Source organism: Diuraphis noxia, unplaced genomic scaffold (genome assembly GCF_037042655.1).
Source record: "Diuraphis noxia isolate RWA-SAM2 unplaced genomic scaffold, SU_Dnox_SAM2 contig0001, whole genome shotgun sequence".
Lineage (NCBI taxonomy): Eukaryota > Metazoa > Arthropoda > Insecta > Hemiptera > Aphididae > Diuraphis > Diuraphis noxia.
In genome coordinates this window covers 41743016-41757322 of record NW_028301711.1, presented here as the reverse complement: position 1 = coordinate 41757322, position 14307 = coordinate 41743016, and the positions used below count along the sequence as shown (strand labels likewise).

The 14307-nt window shown below is 27.9% G+C and overlaps 1 protein-coding gene across 3 annotated transcripts in view; it reads right to left on the bottom strand.

The window, feature by feature from the left end:
* Positions 1 to 14307, bottom strand: part of Myo81F (unconventional myosin 81F) — a 141938-nt gene that overhangs the window by 53408 nt on the left and 74223 nt on the right. For all 3 annotated transcript variants that reach the window (XM_015513577.2, XM_089217489.1, XM_015513578.2), the window contains exon 3: positions 9844 to 9906. In XM_015513577.2, coding sequence (XP_015369063.1) covers positions 9844 to 9906 — 63 coding nt within the window. The remainder of the gene's footprint in view (positions 1 to 9843; positions 9907 to 14307) is intronic.

The window sequence follows — 14307 nt, the reverse complement described above, 5'->3', positions numbered from 1 at the left end:
TTTTTATGTTTGATTTTTGTGTTATTTTTTTTTTTTGTCGTCTTAACAAGGAACTGTGGATTAGTGGCATAATAATTAGTAGTGAATTATATAGGTTATACGGAGAAAGAAAAAACTTCAAAATTAAGACTTCTGTCGGTTAGCGCGACAAACTTTGGAGATAATATACCAAGACATTAACTATGCTCTAAGACTTAAGTGATCTATTTTTAAAATTTACCTGACAAAAGATAAGAATATGAACTGTAGACGTCTAACAAGCGTTCTATATTAATAATACTTATAACTAATACCCATGTGGACCTTACAATATACAGAATGATGCATATTTAATCAGAGAGCATATAATATAAGAACTTATCTACTTATAAGAAGCAATTTGTCTAATTATTTATATTAAGCACAAACACATATGTCATGTATAAATCTGTTACCTACCTACTGCAAAGGTGTTTAAAAAATAAAATAATTCAAAAACGAAAAATAATATTTTTCTATTTGCGAAAAAAAATTGTAAGCTCACATTGATAAAATCTTCAATACATAGAATATACAAAAGGTATATCAAAAATAAATACCATTTAACTATGATTCAAGTATGTTTAACATATTCCTAAAAAATATTGTCAGCGCTATCATTATTTTGTAAATCACATAAATATGCGATAATGGGATATTATATCAAATTCATAACAACAATAGAATTTTAAAGTTAAAACATTGAAAAGTAAAACGAAACCGGAAACGTTTTATCACTGAATGAAAACCTAAACCAAACTATACTACTCAACTAAAAAAAAAAAGAAGTAACTATACGGACAAAAGTATATATTATATGTAACACGTGTGAGTACAGTCGACCACCACGTATACGCATCAGTATAATGTCATTGAGTTGATAAACACATTACGCAACAGTGCCACAGTGGTAATTATCATTATTTATTAATGGAACACAAAAATATATTAAACTTATTCCACATTTTCGTACAAAACAATTAAGTTGTGAATGTTTGGTACTGTAGGTAAACGAATATCGGAAAACTACAAGGCCAGTGCAATTATTATTATATACATATAAATACGTGTTCTCGTTTAAAACGTTTTTGGTATATAGAATTTTTTTTTTTTTTTTTTTTTGAGGGGAACCCGTGACAACAGGCCATTGGGTGTATGGGTGGTACGGTGTTGTAATACGTGTTTGTGTATGTGTGGCAAGGATATGTTGCTAAAAATCCCGGGTGGTCACCCATCCGGGAGCTAGCAACGCGGTCGGTACGTACGCTCAGTGCGTTTCCGCAGATTGAGCGTACAACCGCACCTCACCAAGCCACGTATATATAATTATATTGGTAGATAATGTATAAGTACACTTTTAACTCAGAAACAACATTTCATTCAATTTCACTATTGTTTTTATAGTAAAAATTGTACCTACGTAATTAAATAAATTAGCTCAGTGAAAGTATTTAACATTAATCTGCCAGTTGCAAAGGACAACACAAAAAAATGACATTTATTGTTCCCGAAAAATAAAATTCTGTTCAGAGTAAAAATATACCATACTAAACCAATTATAACATAATGGTTGTTTAAAAATAATAATAATAATAATAAATTAATGTAGTATTTTACTTGATTAAAGTATTCTTTAATTATTTTAATAATTATAGGTATGTAGGTACTTATTAAATTATTGCCATATTATTTTTAATAATAATAAATTTAGCCGTGCTCTCTGCGGGATAGTAAAAAAACATGAATGTATTGAGCTAGGTACTTTACAGAAACAAAATAACGTTGATGAATACGGGAAGAGTAAAATGTTGGGCAAACAAAGTAGGGTAGTTTTTTTTTTTTGGGGGGGGGGGGGTGGAAGGAAGGGTGAAAAATGAAACGAACTTAAACGTGTTCTAAAATATGGTATTTCGGTTTTTGAGTGTGTTAAATGGTGAATATATATTATGATTTGGTGGCATCTATCACGATGGTGGCGTTTCAATCCGACCGTTTTTGTGTGCTGCAGTTTACGCATTTATAGGCGTGTGTTGAATGTATACATACAGCTTATATACCTAGGTACTTATTTGGCGATTAATCGTTTCGATTGTATTCACGAGATGACGGCGGTGTTGCAAAGTTCGAATGGTTTTTGAATATCAAAATATAATTAGAAATTCGTTTTTAAAACAAAATAAAAAAATGATAATGTTTCGATTTAATTATCAATATCAATCATTTTCTAATTAAACTTAATGTACTATGATCTCCAGCTTTAATTTCAAGGTTTTTTCCTTTAAAAATTACGTATTAATTTTTATACAGTATTTATATTAAAAGTATAGGGCTGATCTAGAATCTATATGTGCGGGAGGGCACTTGAATTAAAAATATTTTTATTCTAATTTTTAATAGTAAATGAAAAATCATGTTATTGGGAGATCACTATTCCATAGTGCTCCCTCCTGGATTCAACCTTGGTATAAAATAGTGGTTAAATGAGTCAACATAAATCGATTCACATTTGCGTTATCTCGTAAAATAATATTTAATATCTTTATCAAAATTATAAAAACATTTTAATTTGTTTCGAACGTATCAGAAATTTTCACAATATTAAAATATACGTAGGTATAGCTAACTCCTCAAATTATGCAGTAATGAAAATATTTACTTGGTTCTAGATTTGTTGAAGGGATGGTGATTAAATCTAAAATCTAGAAATTATAAATCAACCAATCTCTAGATTTAATTTATTTTAAATTTATTTCTGAGTAAATAATGGTATTTCAGAAAAACTTGCCTCATCCAAAAAACGTCGGATAAAGGTGAAGGATTATCTTCCTGCCTATTGTATATATTGTACTGCACTGACGCTGTACTGCCAAAGAAAAATAAAGTTCAAATTAAGTGACTTTTCTATTTTATCATAGTAAGAAATCATTAATTTATCATTTTTGGCATTCCCATGTAAATTCATAATTATAGTTTAATCATTTATGGATATAGTTGAAAAAAGTTCTATAACTATTTGTTTACTTTAAAAATATTCTATATAAATTTATTCACTTTGAAAAAATCGCATACAATATGCATAGAACATATAACCTTTTCAAAGAAAAAATAAATAACTGTTTAGTATTTTATTTTTATTTGCTTGAAAAAACAATAAACTTCCATCTTAAAACGTCTCTATGGATAACAAAAATTTCACAATGTAAAATTGAACAAATACGGTCCTAATTTAATTTGGGTCCTCAAAATTATTTCTTTAAACAGAAAATTTCAACAGAATTCGTTGCTCGGAAATTTTACTGTAATTATTTGTTTCTAAGAATTTCATCAGAACTTCATAATATGATTATATTATAGATAGTTAATGCTTTATAACTTTTTGCATTAATCTAATTTCGTGATAAACCAATGAAATATCATAGTACCAGAGTACCTACCAACTAAATTATGAATTTTCAAACTTTAATTTATGTTTCTCGAACAGTTAGAAATCGGCACGTGACTACAACCTTTTCATTCCTGCCTGCGATAGACTGCCCGTGTGTCCCACGTTCTTGTTTCATTCGTTTGTAACAAACTTGAAACTATATATATGTGTACATCGTCGGTAATCAGTATATTCAGGAAAAATACTTTATTATCTCCGCAAATAGTTTGTTACGTTTGTTGATATCTGTGTGCTAGCAGTCATTTAGTTTAGATATATATAGTAATAAATATTTAGGTAGTTATTATACCTACGCAAACAAGTCATAATATTAAAATCTTTGAAAAAAATAAAAAACATGAACATAGTTTTAAAGGAAAGCTATAACTTGTGCGATGACTTAAGAGCAATATCTGATCACGTACGAATTGTTTTAATATTATTTTAAAAATCAGTTTACTTGTTGATCACAATGTTTTAATTAAATAACAAACCTTGAGATCTTAGAAATATTTATTTACATCGGGCAATTATTTCAACGATAAATGATTTCACACTGAATGATGTGTGACATTAAATTAGGTACCCTACGTTATATTGTTGCCGAAGTACATATGTTCACTGAACTTGAGTAAATCTCTGTCATTTAATTAAGCGATTTGAGAATATTTACAATTGTTCACTATAATTATAGTATTCGAGTTTATAATCCTCATTGTTTACAAGATTCATTCACACCTATAATGTTTATTTGTGTTTTCAGTTATCACTACAAAACTACAGGTACTCTGCAAGGGACCGTGGTATCGGGTTCAACAAACAGCATCATACAATAATAAAAATAATACTTTTGCATTTTTGAATCTCAAACACAAACAACAAAAAAACGCTTCAGATAACACGTATTGTTTTATTGTAGTTCTAAACAACACGACATTTACCGCGTTGAGATTTTTGAGCCGATGTGGATTTAGTACTAACACTTGACTCACAGGATAAACTCTCACGCCTCACGAAACCATCAAATTTCGATAATTTTTTTATTTGAAAAATAAATACTTTTAACTGTTGAATTGCACTCGGGTTTTAAAAACTCTGATGACAATATATTTTCAAAAATTGTAATGAATGTAAATAAAATATCAGTTATTTTGGAGTACTTATAAATGCAGTTTTGTAGGTATTATTTTAAGTTATGACTTTATAAGTAAGTACTTAAAATATCTGTGTCCAATATGGCAATGTGATCTGAAAACAATTTAATATTTCAAGTAAATAAAAAGATGATCTATTAAATTAATAAAAAATATGAAATTTTTCTACAACGACAGCCGGACACCGATCTACAATATTGTTCGGAACAATAATTGGATTAGATCACAACTATACGAATTCGTTATTTTCTCTTAAAAAATATCATTCAATTGGCTTATAAACTTTGAGTGATTCGTCAGCTCTCAATACTCGTATAAATGTGGCTATGTGGTATAAAGACAATATGGTAAAAAAATTTAATTTTAGTAGCTACCTACCATAATATTTAAAATATAGTAACTCCGGGTTTGTATTAAAAATGTTATTTCTATATGATACGTACTTAAACTGGCTATACTTTTATTTATGTACCATATTCTTAATATATAATATCATAATCTCGATAAATATTAAAGAATAGCTAATTACGATATCACTTTTAGTTTACTAACATTATAAATCAAATAAAGTAAAAGGAGATCATTATGAAATAAATATATGCTTTGCCAATCAAGGTAGTATTGGCTTATATTTTTAAAAATCATAAAATTATATAGCTCATTATAAGTTATAAAATTAATAAATCTGAATTGTACTTTCTACAAATAACCACTAGTTTCAAATAATTTATCTTTGGTGTAGTTTTATTATATTTGAGTAAGAACTGCTTACAATTTATAGTCTTATTATTAGCTTGGACTCAATAATATAGGTATAATCATATATTATAATTATAATTTTTTTATTCTTTTAAAACAATTTTTTCTGCAATCGCTCGGTTGTTTTTGAATAAATTATATCATGTTACGATTTTGGAAGCCAAATTTAAGATCAATTTTGAATTTTATTGATATTAGGAGCAAAATCAATTGTCCATACATTTTCGACCACTGGCCAATAAAGATACACATAGAACCATAGTAGAATCATAGTATGATGGTTAACAACATTATGTAAAAACATTTGTTATTTGGGATGATTGTAAATTAAAATATTTTACTGCGGGGCTAAAGATATTCTCATCCATTGTGTTACTGATTACAACCACACTATGTTTATTATTCACCAAACGCCTTTGCACACCGCACTGCCACGACTAAAATGCATAACATAAAAGCTGCTTGATGCACCATATTCTCATCTGGAACTCATGGCACGTCATCATCGCACACCAATGTATATAAGTATATTATTATTATTTAGTATGACAACGACATTAATACCTTTCGCGATTTCGCATACTATACCTACATATACTGCACGTATGAATATTTTATGTTCGATTCGCAAAATGTCCCTTCGAACACATTCCCTAGTTCATATATTCATATTATAGTGGGGTCGCAAAAAGTTATACTTACAAGATCATTCTGGAATCTCGGTGGGTTTATTGCTTATGGTGTATTATATATAGTATACATGTCACAGGGTGATTGACCAAATATCGTCACTCTCAATTTTTCCATTATTTATAATTTTTTTTTTTTAATTCCAATTTTTGGAATTTTTAAGTATACTTATTTAAGGAGACCATGTTTAAAGATATTTGGAATGTTCTACACAATTTAAGAAGTGTCCTATAAGATTGTAATTTTATTTGAACAGTAATTTAGGCTTTTGAATTATGAATTTTAAGGAAATAATTTTTCAAAAATATTGATGTTCATCAATCAAAATTTGAACGAGTAGCGTCTATGTTATTAGACTTAAAATAGGTTCCTATTAAAGATAGTTGTCTATAATAACAAATTCAGGATAAATAAGAATTATGGCAGTTCTAAAATTATGGTAATTATTATAAATTTATTACAATTTTATAAAATGTAAAAATTTTCAATAATATAATAATAAGAACTATATTAAATATTACGTAGATTTTATGTTTTATGTAAAATCATTATTAATAACTTAATCTAAAAGTTTAATAATTCAAAAATTACTCGTTTGAATTTAAATAATATATTGATATGCTTCAGCGTTTTTAAAAAGATCATTTGATCGGAAATTTACAGTAAAAAAAGATGGTTTTTATTTGAAAAAAAAAAGTATATAGGATACTTCTTAAATGGAAATAAATGTTTTTTAAAATAACTAGCACAACTTTAAAATTCATGTAATAATCAAAATTTTAATAACATAAAAATGGCGTGTGTATTCTTAGTTAATCATCCTGTACCTATATACATAGAGAAAGGTACCTATAAACTATTGTTGTCGACGCCCTCTGTAGTATAAAATATATAACATCATGATGGTATAATATGGCATGATTTTTGTAGATATTATTATAATGTATTTTATATGTACTTAGGGAATGGTGAGGGCCGAGAGGGCACCATCGCCCTGGGTGGTAATTTTTTGGGGATTTAGGGATGACATCATTACAATCCACAACCTACAACCATCCACCATCGTCATTCGTCAATCAAAATATATAATCATATTTTTATCATATTGTGCACAATCGTATGTACAAATCAAGATTATTTAATTTATAAAATATATTTTAATGCTTGATAAAATATTATTTATATATTATACAATATAAATAAATATATGTACACAAAATTATTTATTATTTTATATAGTTTGTGATATGCTTCACACAGCAGCAGATTGCTACTGGAGTGGGAGTATTGAAAATTTTAATAATCAATTTAAATTTTTGAGCTCAAGCTAACCTAACATTACTATTTAATGTTTATTTATTTTATGTTAAAACCATATAAAAAAAATTTTAAAAAAACTAAATAAGTTAATTGTTTAAATAATGTGATTCATACATCATTTGTTTACTTTGCTGGGCTTACGTATATGGTTTATTATTGACGTAGATTATCATTAATTATTTATTGTTTTGGACTTTGATGATAGGTAAAATCTGACATTTGTTTATATTAAAAATTAATACCAATTGAAAATTACTACCAAAATAATAAGTGCTGTAGTTTCTACGAAATAAGTGTGAAAAGAAAATTTTAAAATATACTTGTTTATTAAGTTTTATTAAGTTCCTAAACCAGACGACTATTTTTGACAAATATTAAAACCTAAAGATTTGGTATAAGTATTATAATATTCGTATCGGAAATTAAGTGTTTGCAAGCTTACGCACTTTTTGTACATCTAAACAATTTTTAGTAGTTCATTTTTTCAAGGGTGGGTAAAAAGGGCGAACAACATACGAGTAGCTTTACTTAGGAAGTCAAAACTCTAAATACACCGTTTTTGTGTGTAATTGAACACTCTGCAGTTGCAGCAGGTTAGTTTTCGTTTGTGAATTCTGATAAGCGTTTGGTGCTGACCTTTATTCACAAAATATAAAACTCTTATAATTGTTATAGGTATATATATATATATATATATATATATACATTTTTTTTTAAGTACTTGCTGCAGTATGGTATAACAGTGAGGTCTAATATTTGTTTCGAGAAGTCAATTCATGATGATTACAATTTTCAATGTAAAAGCTGAAGGTAAGAGTTATGGACGACGGAAAAATAATGGAGGTTCGGTTAATCTTCCTTGAAAACCAATCATTATTTTTAAAATAAAAAAGTTATTATCCCTATACCTGGTCCGCGTAATCGAACTATAACTGAATTAAAAATTTGTCGAGGGTTTAAATTGGGAGTGTATGAAATTAAAAAAGTGTGTAGATATACTAAAAGTATTACAGTTGTAGGTAGGTACTTTCTATAACATTTGGAGTAAGTCCCTCATTATAATTTATAGAATTGATTAAAAAGCTTTGGTTTTGTTTAAAATTATTTTTCAACAATGTAATAATTTATTGTTATTATAATGATAATATGTAATAATATAATAATAATAATAATAATAATAATATAATATAATATTTATATCTTCATATTCTTTACCAATAATATTGCTTTTGAAATTATATAATCCCTTTCGTTAAAATAATATTCCATAATTAATAATTGTTTAATATTCATAAATTTGAATAATAATAGTTTAATACTATAATAACAAAATAACAAAAAAATAATAATTGCTTATTCTTGATTTAAAACAATTTGGATGTTATTTTACTACTTTCTAGAAATAGATAATTTATTATGTTTTACACCATTTTAAGTTGTTTTCACACGTATTTAAGAAAGTGATGGAATCTTGAAAAGCAATAAAATAATTACCTAATTAATAATAATATATCAACACCGCAGCATAAAATACTAAATTCTAATAATTTCCTTATATCATGAAATTATGTGTTTGCTTACTCAGATAAATTATTCAAGCATTTCATAATAGATATGCAAGATTATGTATATCCTTTTATATTTTTTAATTGTGTTATAGCTAGCTCTGGGTAATGACCTTATTGCGGTAATAATAATAATAATAATAAAAAAAACAACTTAAGACTGATATTTGTTTGTGATTCATTTATTTTTTTTTTTTCTTCATTTTGCATATACTATTCAGTCTCATAAAAAGTATGGAGATGTGCAATACGAATATTAAGTTATTTTATCTGAATTTCCGCATGTACTTAATTCTAAATACCAACATATAAACAATAATGTGGTAAAGTCCGATATGTAGATATATTAAAAGCTATACCTACTGCCCAAAAAAATGTTTTCATTATTTACAAAAATTAGGTGTGAGGTACTTATTTTTAGGTTTTTTTGGTATTTGGACTCTCCGAGAAATTTCGATTTTGAATTTATATCATGTTAAATTCAACTTATGGCTATTACTCTATTTCATTACGTTATCCTTGCTATAGGACTGCCTTACATGCTATAGTGTTTGGAATGTTTATAAGCGTTTTACCGTATACAATTTTATTGCAATTAATAACATAAATAATTGATGTAGTAAATGTTAGTAAAAGTGCCAAACAATATAAAATATTAAGTACAAATTTGTTTGTATACCATATTTATACACAGCGATTACATGGTAACTGATATTGTAATAGAAAAATGTTTTTACATTTTAAAATTCTAAAAATACATAATATTTAATCGGTGTACAAATGACAATTTGATTTATTAAATATTATAAACTATAATATAATTATATCAAAGAAACACATAAGTGGTACGCATATTTCAACAATATTGTTATTTAATATTATATAATATAACAAAACAGAATAATTTACTTACATTTGAGTAAATTCCCAACTCCTTGTACGGGTTCACTGCAACCAATATCGTTCCTGTGTAAGTCTGGTAAAAAACAACGTTAAGGAAAATTTTTTCAGATACAATAGGTACAGTATAATATCATAATATTATCCGTTGTTAGTTATTACATATCTATAATAGTTTGTTAAAAGTGAGATTTTAATGTCATAAACTATTTTGTAATTTAAAAAAATTAATATTTACAATATGATTGACATAGTTTATTTATTTATATAAAAAAAACATTTCTATTAGGAAATGCATACCTTTGAATCTGAAATACTTTAAAAATCTATGAATAACCCATAACATTTCTGTGAAAAAAAACTAAATATCTGAGATTAAAATGTTCAAATCTACATGGTTATAGGTCGATTACAAAATCTATAAATACACAATAAACTGTAGCTTTTGTGACCATTTTCACTTTTGCCTCCAAGTAAAGTATGTATAGTATTATATTCCCCCATGCTTTAAAATTTTCAATTGATTACCAATGTTAAAAATAAATTAATATTATTCCTTTTGTTTTATCTATTTATACATTATTAATATGATAAGAACACACATCAGGAGAGGATCTCTAGGTTATCAATAGCATTATTGTCAAATTAAATGCCAAAATAAAAAATATAGTTATCATGCTACTATTAAACTATGCACATAAAACTGCCATGGAAAGTTGTCATAAATGAGATCAAATTTCATTATTTATGGATATGATACACTTATATTTATATCTTTTCCACGTGTACTTATAATATCATAATATTTATTATTAAAACGTTTTAATATTTTAAATACTATAAAATTAATATTAATTCAAATATGTTTTAAGACTTTCACTAATATAATATTAATTGTATAGTTTTATTGAAATGCTTACATTAATGAACTAAAAACTAGTGATTTCTGTTAAGTGATAAAAGTTAAAAACGTTTTATAATAAATTATCGTTGCTACTCCTAAACCACAGTGTTGGGATCTTACGTTCAATTTACATTTCAATTACATTCATATTTTACAAACGACATGCTATCATCACTCACTACTAATATATTAAAAATAAAACATAAACGTGAAATAAATTCGTATTTTTAACCCAATTAATAGTTACGCTTCAGCTATCATACAATAGTCTGTGTCTAGGAAATAATAAAACCACACTATTTCAGCGATCAAAAATTAATTTACCAAAAAATAGTAAGATATTGATAAAAAAATGTTTTAGGAAAACTTTTCTCGGGTCACATTTTATTCCGTTATTGAATTAACCTTAATTTACTCCAGAAAAATGCATTTAAAATTATTCAAAAATGTTTAATCTATAGATTTTTATTACAATTTCGGAAAATAAAGCTATTAAAATCAAAATCCAGTCTATCTGCATACAATACAATAAGTTTATCTTTCAAATTAAAAAAAAAAAACCCCCACCATCAAAGTCTGACTATTTTATGAGGTATGGGAGTTTTTCCTAACCTAAGACGAGTACCTATAACAAAAATGCGTCAGCTCCGACGTCCTGATACGAGTTCTTTTATAAATTATAAATTCACCATTCAAATTCTTCACCTAGTTCCCTTTGCACCTCACGTCGTATGTAATTGTTTGATCCAAACAGCAACAATGATCAACCTGCCTTATGAATTTATGATAGAGCCATTCACAGATGTTTTATTGTTTGTATCCTTCTTATATATTATTGTCGTTGCAATCACTATTGTTTTTGTTTTGTTGGCATTTATTTTCGTGCTGTGTTTTTTACACATATGCCTATATACTACCTACTACACGGCGAATAACTTACCTCTTTATGACGGCGGTGGCAATTTGAATCAATTCGTATAATATTACACACGCACTGTCAATGCCTTTTGTTTTCGCAAAAATCAAGTTGGTTTAAAAATCGAAACAACGGGACCGTGACCGCGCATGTGTGTGCGTTCTGTTCACCCCCCATATAGTGGTGCAGTGCCGACATATTGTGCTTACCGCGTTTATATATTACATGCATAAAAATACGTTAGAATATAATAATAAAAATCACAATGCGTAAATATAGACCCGAGATCAGGGCCCAAATCGGCCGATGAGGAGGAGGGTAACGGTTCAACCCTACACAGCCGGCCTCGGTTTTTCGTTACATGATCGCTAAGCGAGAACCCTATACATTATAATATTTATTGTACATGAAAAAAATCTAACGAATTTTTTCCATCTCCCCAGGAACATCGAGTTGGTATATATTAATATCGAAATGTTTTAAGAAAAATATTTTTCATCATACTGAAGATGATTATAATATAACTGTATAACCCCGACTAGTTATAGGCACACCGCATATTCGTACATTGAATAAAAAAAATAAAAAGAACCTTATGAAGTTATGACCTTCCGGCGTTTCATCACATATAGAATATATATACCTACATATTTCCAAAATCACAAAATCGACTTAACGATCATAAAATAATATGTTATCGATTTACGTGTATTGATTTAACGGCGTATTTCAATAATATATTTCTTCTACACAGTTTTTCAACTTTTGAAAACACAGAACAACTAAATTTTAATTACTTAATACTTAAACATTGAAAATATTAACTTACTCGCCAATACTACTTGTTACAGCTACATGAGAAACTATGCAAATTATATCGAAGGATCGTACAAAGCGTGAACTGTAGCAATCGAAACAGATTCTAGCATTTTCAATCAGTGATAATAAATAGAAACTTACGGCTCATACTAAACGCTTCGTGTAAGAGTGTGACAGGTGGTTTCGCATTTTTCGTATCAACAGTTATGGTCAATTATTATACGATTGAAAAATACAGAAACATAATATAACAGTATGATGACGGCGGTCAAAGATTAACAATAAATTATACAATATTATATGTTGTAGGTGCTCAGAGTGGTGAATCAAATAGGATCAACGATCCTAGCAAAATTATTCTTTGTCGCATTGATCTAAAGGTATTCTATAAATGTGGACATTAGCCAATAAGACAAGTAACCCTTAACAAAATATTTTATTCTCTATAGTCAACTTAATAATTTAAGTTTTAAAAGTACCTCTCTATTATATTAACTTGGACACTTATTTTTAACAAAATCTATTTCATACACATCCATAGTTCTAGTTTTAAAAATTAATATAAGTATTTATTTTTGTTAAATCACGCTATTTATACTTATTTTAAGTAAGAATTAACTAATAAAGTTCTTTGACTAAACAAAATTAGTTGATCCTATACGTAAATTATTAACGAGTGTGTATCAAATTACCTAGACCACCATCTACAAATTGTATTTCATATTTCAATAAGAAGAGGCATTCACATTTTTAATTAAGTTAATATTTCTCCCTAAATTAACTTTAGTTTTTAAACTATGAACACATAAATATAGTTAATTATTTACTTATAAATTAAATTTCTTAACGTTGACTTAACTAAATCAAGTAAATTTTATCCTCCAATAATTTGGTCTTATCTGTTGATCGATAATAATTTAAGATTAGTACCGGAAGGTAAGCCTTCAGAGTTTACAGTGAATTTGTGTGAACATTTCGTAAACATAGGTATTTGCAATAAAATTCGATGAAGGTAAAGTCTTATGTGGGACGCCTCCCCCTTATCGTCTTTTCATCTGGTCAATAAATCAATCTCTAAATTTTCCTTTGATATGTTATTACGTGGGTATATATATAAACCTCTCAGACTCGCACGTACACATCAAAAATGGTGGAGCAAAAATGACCAGCAACTATAATATATAGAACGCATTCGACGCTAATGGAAATACGTGTAGGTACCTATGTAGGTACTTGTATGCACTTGCATGTGTGTATTTCGCCATGTTTGTACCCATGTGGCATCTGTAGTCTTATCTGTGGCCACTCCAACGAGTACATGTTCGTAACGCAATTCCCAAAGTCATCGACGGGGATGACAATAATGGTAAACCCTCAACTCGTCACGATTCAATGACGAATTTTTCACGTAACAGCACAGTCATCGTTACGATCAGTCACCCCATCCTCTACCACCCCTCCTTTTCAACACCTATCCATCTAGCCACACATCTTCGATTGACGCAAATGCGTTAGAGGAAACCACACAGAGCGAATTCTACCGATTTCTACAGTATACGTATAATATATAGCCTATAGGTGCTATGCATGGTGCCGTTTAATAATGTATATCTACATATTATACTGAAACGGTACGACTTGTTGACAGGATGGCTTTTATGCTCTCGGAAAAAAAAAGAAAAAAAAGAACTAGGTCGAGTGGTTTACCACTTCCACAGTGTACGTAAAATATATAAACACGTCGCGGGAAGGACGAATGAGAAAACAAAAAAATAATAATCGGGGCAAGAGTATATAATATACACGCCCGCGCGTAAACGTACTTGCGAGTGCCATAT